This window comes from Falco cherrug, chromosome 7, assembly GCF_023634085.1.
Source record: "Falco cherrug isolate bFalChe1 chromosome 7, bFalChe1.pri, whole genome shotgun sequence".
Taxonomy (NCBI): domain Eukaryota; kingdom Metazoa; phylum Chordata; class Aves; order Falconiformes; family Falconidae; genus Falco; species Falco cherrug.
In genome coordinates, this window is record NC_073703.1 from 14,272,162 (window position 1) to 14,290,395 (window position 18,234).

Genomic DNA, 18,234 nt, shown 5'->3' on the forward strand with positions numbered 1-18,234 from the left:
AGAAAAATGAATGCTATTTTTGCTACACTGCAGCATGATTGTATTCTTACTGCCACAGACCTACTTCCATGTTTCACTACTGTATGCTGCCTAGGCTGTAATGATGTATGCTTCAACAAAATCTTGTAAGTATCAGCAACAGTTTTGAATATGTGACTCATCTATCAAGTCTGGGGTGATCTAGTGGAGCAAAATACAACACAGTGAAAAGAAAACAAAACTCATTAAAAAATTATCTTCGTATTTTTATCCAGAGAAGAGGTAAGAAATGTAATAATTTGTTAGGTTTAGAGTTTGCCATTTGTACTTGAAAGTATCTGTGCTGAATCTCATGACGTCTTCCATGCAGGATGGTGGACCATAGCCAGCCATTCTCCACTGGTTCAAAAAAAGACTCAGTAGTTCAAGAGAAGAAAATGGGGCTATGATAAACATAAAGTTGTTCATGAATTGATGACTTGCAACTTTATTCATGTGTGTGTATGTGTGTATATGCACATATATACTTACCTTTATTTGTATATGTATGCATGTATGCACATAAAAATCTGAATATATATAAAAGTCAGAAAAATCTACTTGTTTAACATACCGTCACTCCCTCGTGATGTTGTGGATCTGACATCTAGTGATCCTTTCCTCGTGTCTTTGTGTCTGCAAGTCTGAGTATCTGTGGAGAAAATTATACCGTACAATGACATTAATTTGTGCCCGAGATGTACATTAAAGGAACTGAAACTCAGAGAAAGCCTGATAGCAGCTGAGTAACATTTACCGCACTGCTTCAGCAGATGACAGCCAATGAAATCTGCTTTTTAAACTGTCACCCAATTCTGCTTCATGAACCCAGTCATGGTCTCTGGTAGAACGTGCCCAAGTGTTTTTGCAGAAGGGATGTAAAAGTGTGAAGGGAAAGTTCCTCTCTTGACAGAGTGACACAACTGGAGTTGTGAATACAATTTGTGGAACACACCCGAGTTCATTCAGGCAACAACTGCCACAAAGAACCCGGGGACCAAAGCAGAGTACATGCTAGCAACGTAGGCAATATATCCCAGGTCCCTCACTGACTCCAACAGATACAACCTGTGCTACCAAGGTGACAGTTAACAAGAACCTGCAGCATGGATGCCAAGGATGTCTTCATTAAGGTGTTGATACATGGGATACGGGTGAATGGTAGTGTTGGTCATCCTCATTTCCACCCACATGCAAATACCCCACAATACAGTTAAAAGCAAACATACACGCCACTAGCTACAGACCACCCACAGCAACATGATGACTAGACAGCATCCTTCTCATTACTGATTTTGTCATAGGGATCCACTACCTACAACTGAACTGTGACGCTGAATCCAGCAATACCACAATACCAACCTGGGGCCCTATTACTGCATTTTCCAGGGTGGGTTGCTTTATATCACTTGTAAAACAAATGAGGCAGGTGGAGAGGGCTTGTATTTTTTTTCCCGCCTTTTAAGCTGGATTCCCAGCTTATCACTAGCTAAACAGTACTGTTCAGACTGTCCTGTGCAACTGTGGTTTTCAGTCAGATGACTAACAACTGGTTTTACTCCTTCTCCAGGTATGTTCTCCACTTACTAGGACAGAAAAGATGTGTCATACCTGTCTGAGATTCAGCCTGAATACATTCACATGTCTTCTCCACCTACAATTTAGTATGAGAAACCCAGTTAGTCAGAACTTTCCTATTGTTTTGTAATATTTAGGACTCAAACTAAAGCAAGCATAGCATTATTTTCACTTACCTTATTGTTGTCATTGCACAGTCTACTAATTGACACATAGTGTCTAATCTTTCTGTAGGCAAAAAACAGTGTGTTAATTCCCATCCAAACCTCAGCTCTAATTCAGTGCTGATACACAAAATGGTTAAGAGCAACAAATTAATATAGGACAAATCCTGTTCTGGCAGGAAGGCTCAAGTAGGAATGGAAAAAATTCTATAGTTCTTCATGTGATGGGGAATACAAAATGGAAGCATCTTTTGCAAAGATTGTCTCTTTCTGCTTCCTTCCCCCGCCCCAGCTTCTTCTGGGTTACTGTTGGATGTTTCAGATATGATATAAATGCAAAACACGCAACAGTGCAGTCCAACAATCAAAACCTTCAACATGATTTAGGGATAGAGCAATCAAACTGAAAACTACACCCTTAATTACCAGAAAGCTTTCTATGCCAGCTTCAAATGGGCTTACATTGTTCTGTAAGTAGCAATGTATGTAATACATACTTGTCTTACAAGTTTGGCATCTTAAGCTGAAAATATGTTTTCACTCTATTGATGGACAGTAGAGAATTACTTCCAGGGATGAAATCAACCCAAACCACGTTTTTTTTAGGAAGTAACTGCATGAAGAGGCTGCATTTGGCCTTTCCTTCATGAAGATACACCTTCGTAAACAACCGTCTCAGCCAAGTCTGGAATATAATGTGCTGTGCTTTTAATTAATGTTTCATGTTGCCTTAGAGGCCTTTGAAACTACTCCTGCATGCAACCTCATCCACTTTCTTTCCCAATATAGTATAGAAGGGCTCATCATAAATGTACCAATAACTAACATATAGCTGTGTGCTCCAAATGCTCCACTTGGGGACCAGGCAGAAGTTGCACAAAAATCAAGACATGCTTGAATTTTGACCAGGATCAAAGCACACGGTGACCTCATCACATAAAGACACTCGGCAGCAGCCATGAGTAGGTGAGCAGGGAAGGACATAGTACAGGTGCACAGCGGAACAGGATGTAGGTCCTGGTGGTCCCAACACAATGCACAGAAAGAGAGGAGGGTGCACTTGCACTTCAGAGAGTATTCGAAGAGTCAGAGTCACAAATAAGCACATCTAGATTTTTGAGTCCTTTTTGGGGAGAATTAGGAGAACTTCACTTTCCCTGCACAGAGCACGTAAAGTTGATTATGCCCCAAGGAATTAAATGCAGAGGTCTGAGGCTCCCTTTCTTGTGTAATCATAGACTCATAGAGCCACTTACGTTGGAAAAGACCTTTAAGATCATCAAGTCCAACCACTAACCCAGGACGGCCAAGCCCACCACTAAACCATGTCCCTGAGCACCGCATCTGTGTGTTTTTTAAACGCCCCCAGGCACAGTGATTCCACCTCACCCCTGGGCAGCCTGTGCCAGTGCCTGACCACCCTTCCAGCGAAGACGTTTTTCCTAATCTCCAATCTAAGCCTCCCCTGGCACAACTTGAGGCCGGTTCCTCTTGTCCTGTCACTTGTGACCTGGGGGAAGAGACTGACCCCCCCTCGCTGCAGCCCCTTGCAGCAGCTGTGGGGAGCGATGAGGTCCCCCCTGAGCCCCCTCCTCTCCAGGCTGAACCCCCCCAGGTCCCTCAACTGCTCCTTCGTACTCAGTAACAGAATAATCCAGTACCTGCTGAAATCAGCTGGACTCCAAACTGAGCCCTGATTTAGACCTAAATCACAGCTTTAGCTTTCATACTTACCCTCCCTGTCCAATGACAGGTAGTATCTTCACATTTTGTTGTATGCTATCTCCGTTTTTCTTTTTCGCATAGTACATTCCTTGCCATTCCTGAAAGATGAATTCAAGTGGAAGGAAGCTCAGATAAAACAGGAAGAGAAGCTGTAGCTTCATACCTTTTTTCATTGAAACCCGTCTTACAATGCAAAACCAGCCAGGACTGCTTAAACCCTGCTTAGCCCCAAACTCCTTACAACTACCCTGCAGGTCACCGTGTTGCTGCCAACGCACAGAGAAGTTCCCGAGGGGCAGCCTGCCCTGCCGTGCCCCAGGACCACGCACTGCAAGGCTGGGACTGCCCCACTGACCTGCCTGCCCTTCTCCCCGACTGCACTGACCTCCCCTGGGCAGGAACATTGAGGAGAAACTACTACGCTGACCTGTCCGCCTGCACCTGTGCACTGCACCATCCCTCCTGCAGCCTTGGGAAGTCTTATCACCAGTTAACATTAAATATATCTGTGACTAAAAGTGCTTTGGTATCCTAGCACATTTACTTTCCACACATCAGTTCAGTCTCAAAAAGTGGCAGAGATTTATCCTTTTTTTTTTTTTTTTTTAAGCAAAAAAGCCTAGTAAAATAGCTATGGGGTTCTGCCTCGCATCTGCTGACCTCTCCTCTAAAACCACCCTGTTTTCAGGTTCATATATAAGTAGACAATTTCTGAAGCATCAGATTGTCACTGCCAGTATCATCATTTTTTGATAAAATTCTTAAATGGGGGGAAAAAAGACAGGGTGGTAAGGAATTTTTCATTTTGCAGTAAGAAGTCTTTTTTTTTTTTTTACTCTGGAAATGAGACATCTGTTTCTAGCACAGAGCCTCATTTTCTCTTTCAACAGGACTCAGGGAAGTGTCCCTTCTCCCTTGTTTAAGACATGCTTTTAAATAAAATACCGTTAAAACAATTGCTTTTGTAATTTAGAGATTTTAAATCCAGAAGGCGTCACTCTCACCAACCAGCTCCCCGCAGCAGAGCCCCCCCCGCGCTGTGCAGGACATCTCCGGCGCTGGCACACACAGACACAGCTACACGGGGCTCCAGCGCACACCGGGGCACGAGCCCCTTCCTCACCTGCTGCCCCTTCCCAATCCCCTCACCACGCTGCTGTTGCTTCCAAATTGCGCTGCAACTACCACAGCAAAGACACATACCACGACACTGACGGACCTCCCTGGGTCCCCCCTCGCGCGTGGTGCCTGGACTACGGTTGCCCCCCTCACAGGGCTATTTAGGAAAACTCAGGGAAAGCAAAATCTGGGAACCCTGAGTCTCCCCCTTGCATTTCTGGCAGCAGCACAGAGGCCAGTAACTTTCCAACAGAGCCACTCTTTTGTAACCTGGCAGCCGACAAGATTTACAATCTCGCCTAGACATTTCCACCCCTAGAATTGCTAGTGGTAGTCTTTTTTTAACAGATGCGTATTTTGAGCTGGGCATCTAATAAATACCAAGTGATTAATAAATAATTGATTCCGTATTGCATATTTACTTAATTCAAAGTACCCATGCCAACTGCTGTCTTTCAGTTGAGTTCAACAGACTGAAGATCGGATTGCACAAACATATGTGAAAATACCTTCATGAAGCACATGATACATATTTATTTATGTTAGACTGACAGATCTTGCAGTCAAGCAGGCCAAAGCACAGGTACAGAGAGAACAGTTTTGCATTTATGTTGATGGAGCCAGCAAATAAAGACTCCAGCCCACAGAGAGCTGCACGGTGACAGGCTGTGCAGAAAAAAATAGGAAAGGCTTTTCCAAAGATCTGTGGGAGAAAAGAACTGTGCATAACAATTTGTGAAGTGAGCATAATATCTTCTCCTGTGAGCTGCGTGAGGAATACAAATGAATATAAAGCAAACATCACAAAATCCAATGCTCTCATGATTAGAAGTATGCATATCAATAGTTTCCTGACAACCAGGATGAGGCACAGATAAGTAACTGATCTCTGACCCACGTAATAAACGCAGAATATGCACAAAAGGGTGAAGTCATAAGGTACAGATTGGATAATTTCTGCATCGAAAGTGCATCCTTTTCAAGACAGGTTATTCACTAATGAGTTCTTCTTAGTCAACAGATTGATTTTTTTACCTCGTGATTTTCTAAAACCTGTGAAACTGTAGTTGGAAATGTGTGAGGAAAAAGGTCAGCAGAATTCTGAGAAATAGGAGGTCCAAGCCAAACTCCTGCTGGTAGGTAACGTTCTCCTAGGGATGTTACTTAAATATATTTTAAGAATACCATATGCTCTCTCACAGAGCCTCTGTCAGCAATCCAACAGAGAAGAGCTACTTCACAAGACATGCTGTCAGTCAAGCGCATCGTTACAGCTACATTGCAGCCACACAAGTACAGTGATCGGTCACCTCTGCATGGCCTGGCATGCTGGCATCCAATGCAAAGTGAAAACCATACACAGGAAAAAAACACGTTTTGACTCTTTAATAGAATCAACACCGAGGTTTCCAACTTCATCAGGGCAGCCATGGCAGGCATCTATCCGCTGAGCACTCCTACATGCACAGCAATCCAGCCTTCCTTTCAGACTGGGGCTTCTTGCACTAGACAGCCAAGTTCAGCAAGCTACTTGTAGACAGCAAACCAAAATAAACACAAGATGTCATGAAAACAATCTCACAGAAAGTAAGGCTGAGTTAGGAAGGAATAGCCGTAGCCCTTTATCATGGACTTGTGATCGCTCTCCCACCTCCTTTGTAGACAGCCGTCTTGCAAGTAATTCCCAAGGAGTGAAAGGAACTCCATGTCTTGCCTGATTTATCGATAGCTATCCACTTCCCAAAAATCAAAACTAAGATAAAGAGCTTTGTGTCAAACTGCAGTGATCAGAGGCTGCAAGAGTTCTAGATTTCATCTTAATGGATGTAATCTGAACCATGACACAGAAGAATGAAGAAAATACACTTGTTTTTTAACTCATCAAGGATGGATGGATGAAAATGCCTTTCAATAATGCTGGCTTCTTGCAAATTACAGCCAGCTGTAGCAACCAAAAATGAACTTCCAGAGATATATTTTTTTTGCTGAGAGAAACAATATCCTGACCCAAGAATCCCTATGTACCATGCAATTAGCAATTTTTGTGTTTAATGCCTATGAACTTTTGTTTGAATATACTGAACTTGCTCACAGGGCTGTTTGTCAGCACGAGAGGGCAAATGCTCCAAGACATTTCATCTTCCTAAATTCCATTTAAAGACTAGATGTAGATTTTATACAGCTTGCATTTTTCTAAAGATCAGAAGATGTTGCTTTCTATTATTTCTGTTACATTTCCACGTTTGTTCAAAACAGAACAACCAAATATGTTGACAGAAAAATATCACAGTAGTAGACAGTTGGCTTTTTTAGTATGCTATAACCTACAGTAGCCAATATATAGCCTTGTATAATGGGAAGCAGGCTTTTAAAGTCAGGATATAAAGAAATCACAAGCCTGAAAACAACATACAGACTATGTCAGAATGATCCAGACACAAGTTAGGCACCCCTGAAAATGCTGTAACATCTTGACACAAATGATTCCAAACTAAAGCACCTTCAAAAGGCTGCAGTACATCAAAGGTTGCTCCACACAGTTAACTTCTATTCAAAAAACTTCCTGTAAGAATTGAATTTGCAATTAACTTTTCTACTAATAGATAAATGTAAGGCTACATTGACTACATACTATAAAATGTTTCAAAGGAAGATACAAAAACCATGAAAACAGAATATATCCACCTAAAACAGCTTAAGCTATTCCAGACAGGTTTAAATAAGCAGTATTTCATTATCCCTCACAGTTGGAAGTCCTAGAGCCAGGAATAAAATAAGTGCAAGGAAAGAGATGGATTAGGGTTAGATTTCTATCATTCGTACAGTAAAATATATTTTCGTTATTAAAGAAATTTTTATCAGCAAACTATAATATTAAGAATTAGATCACTTCAGGTCTTGAGAACTGACATGTCTAATGTATTTGAATCGTAACTTAACAAATACTCCCTCCTAACATCAGTTTAGTACTACACACATTTACTGGAATAATTTCAGTCAGGCAACAGAAGTGCGGAGCACCATAATCCAAGCTATTGTCTACTGCTGGGATGCCTTCCAAAAGGCCAATACTTGTAGAAATGCGAGACACGCTCTTGTTGAAATGCACATGCAACATGCATCCAGCTAGAATGCAGCTTTTGTTGATGAATACTTGTGTTAGTACCCTGATTTACAGAGTGTGACTCATCACAGTTTTGCATCGGTGCTTTTGCATCACTGCCTAGATACACGGAGCACCATGATTCATTTTAGCATCAACCTGCTCTGTGTCAGCAACATGCTGCTTCCCCACGGCCAGTCAGTATGACCCACCTTGCTATCCTGACTCAGGTTTGAGCACAGGCCATGATGCATCTACAAACAGACCAATTCCCACATCTCTTTGTGCAATCTCCATGACCTTCTTCTTATCAGGTACTATGACATGTTCAATGACAACAGAAGCATTTACAACTCACTGTCAAAATGAAAATGAAAGCTCCTAGATGAATTATCACACTACAGCCACACAGTCCCACAGGACTATCATGGACCTACCAAGCAAACAGTAACGTCTCTCCGCAATGACCTCCCTTGATGCTAGCTGCACTTCCTCCTGCAACATCTTGGCACAACAAACATTCCTAATGGAAATCCGTTAGACAGCTCCCACGTCATTAGAGAATAAAAGGTATTGGCAGCTGACAGCTGACCCTGCCTATCACTCTCAAGTGATACTGCAAATGTCTCTTCTGACATTTTTACATTCTGAATTTTCAAATCAGCTTCCACATTCCATGCCAAAATACTTCAGCATGGTTCTTTTCTCATTTACATCACACTGGATAACATGTGCATGCATCTTACTTCTTTTCAGTAATTCCCACACCTTTTGCCACATACAGCATATATTATAAAGAAACACAGCAAGTCACTTATTTTTGTAAGACATGTACCTCTTCCAAGCAAGAAAAGAGAAAGAAGCCCTTAAAAAATGAGCATTTTTTAGTTCCTCTTCTTGTTTGAGTAAGAAAGCTGCGTATGGTATGTGTTGGTGAAGCTTCAAGTTACATCATGTGTCATCCCTGGACCATAATAGCTTTTACAGGTAGCAAATGATAAGTGATACAATGCCATTACTCACCTTTCCTATCTTTATGCAGGAATTAATAGTATCTAGGAAATCAGCTTTTTTTTCATTTATAGGCACTTCTGTTAATTCCTTTTCTATTAGTTCACCTATTTGATAGCCCATCATTGTTTCAAAAGCAGGATTGACGTACTGTGAAATAAAAACAAACAAAAACCCATTCAACAGAATACTTAAAGCACAACAGAATCCCTTTTTCTTCAGTTTGCTAAACCAAGGGATCTCTTTCCCAGCCTTAAATAAATCTCCACGTGTACTGCTCCTGAGAAAGATGCCTACATTTTTTCCTTTGTGAAGCAAAACAGGAACATCCATGCTACAAGAGTTGCACAGAGTGTATGCATGTGAGCAAAGAGAGGGAAATTATGGAAACAGCTGAGTATTACATATCTACAGAGTTTAGACAGACATTCAATTCCTGAAAAATGAGCTCACTCAGTTCTCAAATCTATAAACCTCAAACCTACCACAGGGTTCCTAAAAATCACAAACTAGATGGTGGGACACCCCAGGACTATTAACCTTATCTATTGACAAATTCATCACCTTATTGTGCGTAAGGGCCAACCACCACTATTCCCCTATCCAGGCAAATCCCAGCCATGCAGACTAGAAGAAGTGGAATCTAATAAAACAGCTTCCTCTCTGAACTGAATGTTGCATTTCGCTGCAATTTTGTGGCCCTTGCCCAACAAAATGGAAGATTGGTACCCATAGCCCACCCCTTCATGACCTTCTCGCTAGCCGAGTTACAGACACATGTCATAACAGCATCTGAATGCCTCACAACTTACAATGTCTCAGTATACAAGAAATTAAAAGGGTGCTACTGCATGCTCTCTGCTTCTAGAGGTTCCTTCCAAAGAGCTTTCCCTATGTGAGTGAGAAAGCCCTGCCTGCCGGAGCTCCAAGACTCTTGCACATGTTGATTCTCTCATATTCTAGGGCTGCCAGCAGAGGGACAAAATATGGTCTGGAAATACATATTTACAACAACTTCAGGATGTGTTCTGTTATTTTTGTAAAAGGGATGAAAAAGGCACATCCTCCTTCAATGAAACTGCCATTGTCAAGATTTGGGTCAAGAGGGTACAATTTATATGCATGTTATAATTCCCAGAGGCTCAAACTCAGACTCTTTACTGATAATAAAATCACTACTCACTGCCTTTCATAGCTAGGGACGGAACTAATGTCCTTATAAGGATCATGTTTTCAAGTCTGAAAACCTAAGTATAATTTCTTTTCCCTTTTTAAAAGAAATTTCTAAGAGAGGATTACATTCAAAAACGATTCCAATGCATCAAACAGTATCCATTTCAGAAGAAAAAAAAACAATCAAAAAAAGCTTTATTTAACTAGAACATCAATTAGATTTACTTTTCAGGAGCATCAAATTAACGTACAATATTTCTGGAAAAGAATGTATATAAGCCAGTGGCTACATCCGTTCATGATATAAAAGCATAATTATAAAAGAAAACCCCAAGAGAGTAAATCCTTATTCATTCAGAAGCAACAATTTCCCTTAAAATGGACTTGATTTATGCAAGGTGTTTTAAATCAAGAAAATGCTACTCTGCAGCTAACCTTACTCCAACCCTTTCAGAACCATTAAGTTAGGTTAGATTCTTGTACTGTAAGGAAGAGTAAATGTAATCATGGATAAAATAAAACACAGTCAGCCCACAGAACAATTTTCTGTACTTATAAAAGTAACTGGAACAAACCTGTATGACATGGTCTTCACTTGTGATCTCAATGGCTTCTTGACTTTTCTCTAATGCCGTAAATAACGAATTACATGCCCTGGAGACAAAAAAAAAAGGCATCTGATTAAATTTAATCCATGTAATTCTTAATTGTATATGACAATAAGGTATTGCAACTCCATAGTGAATGAAGCTGTACTTTAATGATTAACATATTTTCTTCAGCTAACTGAAATTCTATAATTAACTATGGTACAGTAAAATAAATACTCCTTTAAGGATGTGGCTGAATTGGCATTGTTTTGGTTGATAATGTTTTTGGTAACATTACCTTAGTTTGAATTGTGCCTGCACCTGTCCAAATTCCAGCTGAATCAACTCATTGTAACAGGCCATTATATTAGAATTTTCTACATATCTCTGCAAATAAAAGGTTAGAAATATTTCATTAATACACATTTCCATACTCAAGGGTATGAAGTTCTGTTTTCTTTTGCTTGATAAAGAACTAAAAAGGAGTAGATATGCCAAAAATGAACATGTTGTAACACAAGCAACATGAGAAGATTATTTTTTGGGACTAGTAAAATTCTTCAGGTTACTGCATTTCGTAAAGGTGACAGATCATCGTTGCAATGAGGTTGAAACAATCTGTTTATTCTCTGTGATTGTCAGCAGGATCAATATATTAAAACATCTACTTTAATGAAGTTATATGCTTTCATGCTACTTATTTAAACAGTGAAAAAATTACGTTGTGTCTCAAGTCATCAAAATTTGAGATTATTATCAGTTTCCAATTGCTGATACCCCAAAATTGCACGCACAGAAGGACGCAAAACCTCCTGACATACATACCTGCCATTGGATACAACTATTCAACCTGGGGCTTGTACAGCAATGACCTCAGTATCTTTGATTATTTTTTTTTAAAACATCTCTTATTTACCAGGTGCGAGCCTGAATGTTAAATCTTCATTCATACTAAACTGCCACAGACATTGATAGTTCAGGAGGGAAGACTGATTATTAAACATAAGCCACCACATCAAGGCTGCTGAACAAAATTTTCTGTACTTTGCCATTAGCCCATCTCCAAGGCTCTGATGCATAAATAATTCAGAACCGCTGTCAGATTACTTATCTGCCCAGTGGAATGGCTCTGTATATCTAAGCACCGTTATTTTCAGGCTCTAGCGTTTCCTGTGCTGGGACCTTACAACAAATAAGCAAACAGGTGCAAATGGATTGTGCTGGGAGAGCAAAATAATCTGGTGAGCATGCAACCAAATACTCTTGTATCACACTGTAAATCATGTACCTTTTTGTTACATTGTCAGCTTCATGCAATGAGGAATCCACTTAAGTGACGCACTAATAAGCACCTTTTCTGCTTAACTGGAATCGTTGCCAAGGAACAGATTCAATGTAATACTTTTCAGGTGCCTCCAAACAATAGATAATACCACTTGGCAGTGTCTGAAGCCTGTTTACAGATGCGAATCGACATTTGATAGAAGAGATTTCCCACAGCACATTCTGTGGTTCATTGCAAGCTGCTCTCTGGCTCTGCTACAGTCACTAGTCAATTTTGTCAGTGTCAACTTCACAAGCAGAGCATCATATACCTACTCTGAAATACATGCATAAAGTAGAAAAGTCTCAGCACTTCTAACATTCCCGAGAATGTCCACCTGCTTAGTCAGAATCATTCTAATTCTACTGGTGTATGGGAGTTCAGAGTTTCAATACATGTATAAGAATAAGCAGCATGAACAACATTTACAGATTGGATTACTGACACAAACGCTCACTGACGGCCAAACTTCTGCATAGTTTCTTGCATGACAATTTTGAAACGTCAGAGCAACCTAGAGGAGTATAACAGATACACACCCTTGTGAAGCCAGCAGAGATCAGGGGCAATATTGATGACTCTTCACGATCAGCATGCCTTTTAAAGAAGGATGACAAAGTCAGAGATTATTTCTGTAATCAACTGAGACCCAGTTTCACAAGCCATTGACATACCTGTACCCCAGATGTCACACTAAAGCCTAATGTGGCTAGATCCTTACAGGATCTATGAATACAACACGGTGTTTGTGGGTTTTATAAGCTTTCATCTTTGACGTGGATAAGCCAAAATTTTATTTTCCTTTTTGTATGTAATGAGCTGCTTACATCACAAAAAAATAATGCTTCAAGAATAAAAATTAGCTGTTGCTGGAGTATTTCTTTTTTGGTACTGGATTCTTTGTTGTTTATGCTGTCCTTAGTCAAAGATGCACTTGGATATCTACATGGACGAAGTTTTAAGAAATTACTTGTCATCTAGGTGTACCAGATCTTAGGTGGGCCACTCAAGATGCCTGAATGAGGATTGATTTTATGGTGTTGCCTAGCCAGTGCCTTCTAGCAGGTCACTTTGGGAGGATGTACTCCTAAAAATTATATATCTGAATAACTTTTAAAAATTTGGCTATACTAACTGTTAAAAGATACTCAGCATATTTGAACGTATGGCTGGAATTTGGAAGAAAGGCCATTACATTAAGTTTCTGTAAATGAGCAGATGGAAGCTGGTCAGGTTTAGCAGATGGCACAATGGCTTTTATTTATATGTGAAATTTTGGATCTCATGGCACCTCTTTGCTTACTGTCCACTTGTTTCTTATGCATGAGAAGAGAATGATGCCTGCTAAAGTACACAGTTTGCCCAAGATTAAGCAGAGAGAGAAGGACAGCTGACAGAAAAATTTCCCCATTACCAGTTATCTGGTAATGCTCCCTCCCAGAAGCACAAAGACAGGCATTCTGCAGGGGAAAAATAACCCAAAACACAACAAAAAGAAAAAACAATAAACTGAATGGCAGGAAAATGAAGATTATCCTCCGTATGTTACTGGCTAAATGTCAGGCTTCTTCACAAGCATGCTTCTTGCAGCAAGAAAGGAAAAGTGTGAAAGTTCTCTGTCTGTGAAATTCTAAATGGTGACTCCAGAACGTTTGTGTTTAGCACATGGGAGCTTGACACAGCCAGCTCAGCCCCAGTGGAAGGCACACTGGTTTCTGAAGTTTTCTGTAGACAGGGACACTAGACACATCTGAAAAGTTTGAGAACTCAGGCTTCTGAGATACCGTCACTGTGAGGGACTATTATTGTGTCCCAATGCACGATGCGAACATTTTGAAAAGACAAAAATGAACTGCAGGGAAAAAAACCTTTTGAGCAACTTCCTAATTGTGAGTCAGCAAGCCCAGCTTCCAAGCTCTCCTACGTTGCAAAAGAAGCTTCTGTCCCACAGAACCACAGGTGTCTTTCTCTCTGATATACATGAAACAGCTCTTGAATCACTATTTGCTCTTTTGCTCCTTTTTTTCCTCTTTTGTGTTAGTTTGATGAGTGACAATTCTGATTGTAGAAGCAATGGTTACCATAGGCAGAAGACTTCCTGACATAAAAACATGGAAAATTATATTCAGAATGGAATCCCTTGAAATGTTTAACTGGGGTCTTTTGTTCACTAGAGATGGTGGTGGCAAATGGGTTTTTTAATAGGAAATTTCAACACAGAATCACTTCCCAGTATAAATATTTTCTGAGAAGTGGACACTCCCTAAATTTTACTCTGAGGAAATTATCTTCCATTTATTTCATTTCAGATTAAATATATTGCTTTCTTTTTTTTTTTTTTTACTGTTAAATTATTTTATTATATAGAAGTAATGTTTTCAGAGAGAAGAGTAGGAAAAAAATACATGCAGTGCTTTACCGAGATGTCATAATATAGTCTATTTTACTTTTAAAATTTCTATGATCAGATGCTACTTTGTACTGATCAAATTGTTCTGTATCTTTTTTTGTAATTCAGCAGATCTCCTGTTCGTGCTGTGATTAATCAGACTGAAAGATGGATCAAGAAAAGTTAAAAATACAGATCTATAAGGCAGTTCCACAGTTCTGTACATCATGTTGATGAGGTTGTTTGAAATATACTCCCAAAGCCTGCAACGATGAGGAGATGGGAATAAACAAGACCCAAAGTCAAAATTCTTTAGTAAAAACTAGAAATCAAAAATCCTGTCCCAATCCTATAGTCAAGGATGGTAAAAACTGTCTGGTATAACACATTACCACTAGCACAGTAAGAAGTTCTAATTTAAGTTTTTTAATGTAGCATTTACTTTTACAATTATAATAATTACATTTTCTTTAACACATGTGAAAGTAAAGACACAAGTATTTACCTTTGTACTACACCAATAATGACTGTATTTTCCGAGGGTTTTGTTCTTCTGATAGACCTTTAAATGAAAAGCAAATCATTTAACATTTGTTTAAGTTCACATTTCAGAAAACATGATTTTACAGAACCTTCACACAGTACTTTTCTTAAAGTCTTTCTTTTAAAGGGTTTAACAACAAAACAAAAATCAAATCCTGAGCCTGCTGGATGACTAAGAAAGGAGAATTAGTTTAGCAATATCTGTGAGTCCATGAAAAAAAAACCAACAAGAGACACAGAGAATGTAGATTAACCTAAATCTCACATACTCTCAGGGGGGAAATAGCAAAAAAAATTTCCCCTCTGAAACAGCACAGAACAGACTTGTCTGCAGGACTTCGCTTCACTCATTTAAGGAACGTTTTACTTTATTCTGAGACAGAACGGGAAAAATGTAACATGGGGAACACTGCTGATACCTAGCCTTTGCCTGACAAAGATCTTATCTAGTTACTGTAGTTTAGCAAGAAGGGCCTTTGTCCCAGTGCCCTGAACCCACCACACTCACCCAGGGTACATAACCTGACCCCACCACCCCCACCCCTCAGACTGCCATTTAGTCTAGACACATTCCCAAAGGGTATTTCACTGGAAAGTCACTGAAGCGAGGCACCACTGCCTGTCAAGTCTCTGTGGGGACACTCAAAAGGCAAGCCCTTTCCCCCTTTTTTCATACTTCGCAGTTTGTAGAAGTATTTTTGGACTTAGTTTGCAACTTTGCTCTTCATAACAGATTTTCAAGTGTTGTAGATACAGAAACGTGCACACGAAATATTTCCTATCCACATCTGGAGTTACTCAACAGCAAGTGGTATTTCAAAAAATGAACACTAATGCTCAGAACGCTAATGAAGTGAATGTATTCATTACATTGCTTGGTGGCACAAGCTATCTTCACAGTTAATTTAATGTGCAAACAACGAACCAGGTATTTGGAAAAAAAAACCCCACAACCGTAAACCAAACCAAACCAGTTCACTATGGCAAGAAATATGTACACTGTGGCTCCAAGCCAGTTTAAGCTCCAGATACCCTAGCACACAACCAAAAATGCTGCAGCTGTAAGATGTAAAGCACTGAGGTAACAGTATTTGATGCTGCCAATGGACACCTGTCCAAAAAACCCCCAATATTTGACCAATTTTATAAAAGGGTCATATAAAAGCAAAAAAACCTTTGATGATGTGTCAGCTATATAGTTAAGCATTGATTACACTGAAATGTTGCTTACCTGCATAATGCTTCTGCATCAAAGTATCTGGAATGTCTATGGTCAATAATGATAATGTCATGATGTTTATCAAGAAAACATTCTAGTGCAGATTCAGGTGTCCTGGTAATATTACACCGAAATCCAGCTTTCTCACATGCCCAACGGAACCCGTTACTCTGGTCATCTTCTTTGGCAAATACTAAAAGTACCTGAGTTAAAGACAGTGAATCATTACAAACATCTTACATGTATAGTAGATTCTGTGATTTTTGCCTGTTGTTAACACGTTTTGTAAAGCCACTTCCAAGGCTTAATCCATTGTTTCTAACCGAATTGCTTTCTACAGACTATTGCTTTTTATAAATTGTCTGTATACAGAGGTGTTTCAAGTGGATAAAACTTGTGTGCCAGAGCCATTTATATCCACATGGGATGAACAAGGCCGGGAAGTGGCTCTCTCATCATTAGTTACAAAGAGAGCTTGGGCAATCAGTTGCGACTAGATACATATATTTCAGGCAGTGTACATGCTATAACAGCGAGTCTACTTTTCTTCACTGAAATTGCCTCGTATACAACTATTTTCTTGGATTCTATTTTTCTTGCCAGATGATATTCCAGAAAAAAAAAAAAAAGTCATGGTTCACCCTGTGTGAATTGGTATTTACCAGTGCTTCAATGGCATGATGAAAAACGTGCCTTCCTTTTCATCTCATTCTAGCTCCCCACAGCACTGGATGCAGCCCACTCTGCAGGGTTTCTGCAAACTACAGATAGGCTGCTTGAGATGAACTCATGCGAGACTGGAATCACAGGCAGTACCTCTGCATATGAAGTATGTCCCCACGCGACTCCTAAGCAAAGCTTGCCATGGGATTTGTAACACAGAAGGAGATTACCGTGGCTGAAATCCAGAACTGGAAGTCAGATCTGTGAGCCACTATCAGCTCTGTCCTAACATTAGGTAATTGCCAATAATATTAACCTTTCTGAGCCTTTTTAATATCAATACAATGCCTACATACTACAGGTATGATAAGGCCCAATTCCTTCTAAAATGTATTTCAAATTCTACGATTGAATATGGTACAGAAGATAAACACAAAGCCTGCTAAGACTCTCACTGATGTGATTGTGCTTTGTATCAGGATAATGTTTTGTAGAAGAAAACTTCTTTTGCTTGAAAGAACACACAGAATGGCAGACTATAGTTCTGTGTTAATGTTGATTTTGTGGATGACTCAGTATATGCAGCCTTTTGGAAAGATGGATAACTAAACCAGCATTTGGGCTATTGTCTCAAGACACCAATCTTCCAGTAATTTATTCAAACCACACTTAAGATGTATGTTTTGGTCAGAAAATAATGTGGAGCATGTGTAACTTGCACCACATCCCAGTGTCCTTTATCTTCTGGGTGATTTTAGGAATTCCAGTGCTGGTTACACTTTGGACCAAGTTGGTGAAATGTCTACCAGTAAATCTTAACATTTCTGTGTAGTACATACTTTTGTAAGAATGAAGGACTTTGTACTCATTTAGTTCAGATTCCTTTTATAGCAACCTGCAAAACTTTTGCAAAAACATGCCATAGTTTGGGCTATATTTAGTGAAGTTAATCTGTAACACTTAAGAATGGTTTTCAGCAATAGCACAGAAAAGCAGCAGATCAGAGCTGTATGATGGACTCTGGCACAAATGTGGTGTTGTCTAACTTCTCCTTCCCTCATGCCTGCCAGCTATATTACCAGGACAAATTGGTATAATTTTAGAGTGGCCTGTGACTGGACAAAAGCAATACAAACATTAAGAACAATAAAAGAGGCAGAAATAGTCAAGGAATGTTTCTGATTTATACTTAGGGAACAGCTGGATGAGGCTGTCCTAAGATCTGATGTTTGGTGATATTACTGTCTGTTCTGATAACAGGTCCGGAAGATGTTGAACTGCAGTTCTTGAAGACAGACATTTCCAAATTATCAAGTCCAAATTACTTCCACCCAGGAGTTTTGTAATTACTGACTGAGGAACATCTTGGATTATTAATGGTTCTGTATGCCTTGGGATACAAGAGAGTTTTCAGAGGAATTCCAAAGGAGTCCTGTATCTGCAAACCTCATGCACATCCCAGACAAAATAAGGGAACAATTGACAAATGACCTTCATTAATAAAGACATAAAAGAGGATGAATTAATGCCAGTCAACAATGAATAACAAAAAACCATACATTGCCAAGCTCACTTCCTATATTGTGTGATGATATTGCAACTTTGGTTGATGCTA

The 18,234-nt window shown here is 39.7% G+C and overlaps 1 protein-coding gene across 7 annotated transcripts in view; it reads right to left on the reverse strand.

The window, feature by feature from the left end:
• PDE8A (phosphodiesterase 8A) overlaps positions 1 to 18,234 on the reverse strand; it is a 157,350-nt gene that overhangs the window by 18,217 nt on the left and 120,899 nt on the right. For all 7 annotated transcript variants that reach the window (XM_027801108.2, XM_055715219.1, XM_027801105.2 and 4 more), the window contains 10 exons: positions 15,969 to 16,159; positions 14,700 to 14,756; positions 12,345 to 12,402; positions 10,780 to 10,868; positions 10,467 to 10,545; positions 8,731 to 8,868; positions 3,495 to 3,583; positions 1,773 to 1,824; positions 1,630 to 1,672; positions 593 to 670 (listed from right to left, as the gene is read on the reverse strand). In XM_027801108.2, the coding sequence (XP_027656909.1) occupies positions 593 to 670; positions 1,630 to 1,672; positions 1,773 to 1,824; positions 3,495 to 3,583; positions 8,731 to 8,868; positions 10,467 to 10,545; positions 10,780 to 10,868; positions 12,345 to 12,402; positions 14,700 to 14,756; positions 15,969 to 16,159 (874 nt within the window). The remainder of the gene's footprint in view (positions 1 to 592; positions 671 to 1,629; positions 1,673 to 1,772; positions 1,825 to 3,494; positions 3,584 to 8,730; positions 8,869 to 10,466; positions 10,546 to 10,779; positions 10,869 to 12,344; positions 12,403 to 14,699; positions 14,757 to 15,968; positions 16,160 to 18,234) is intronic.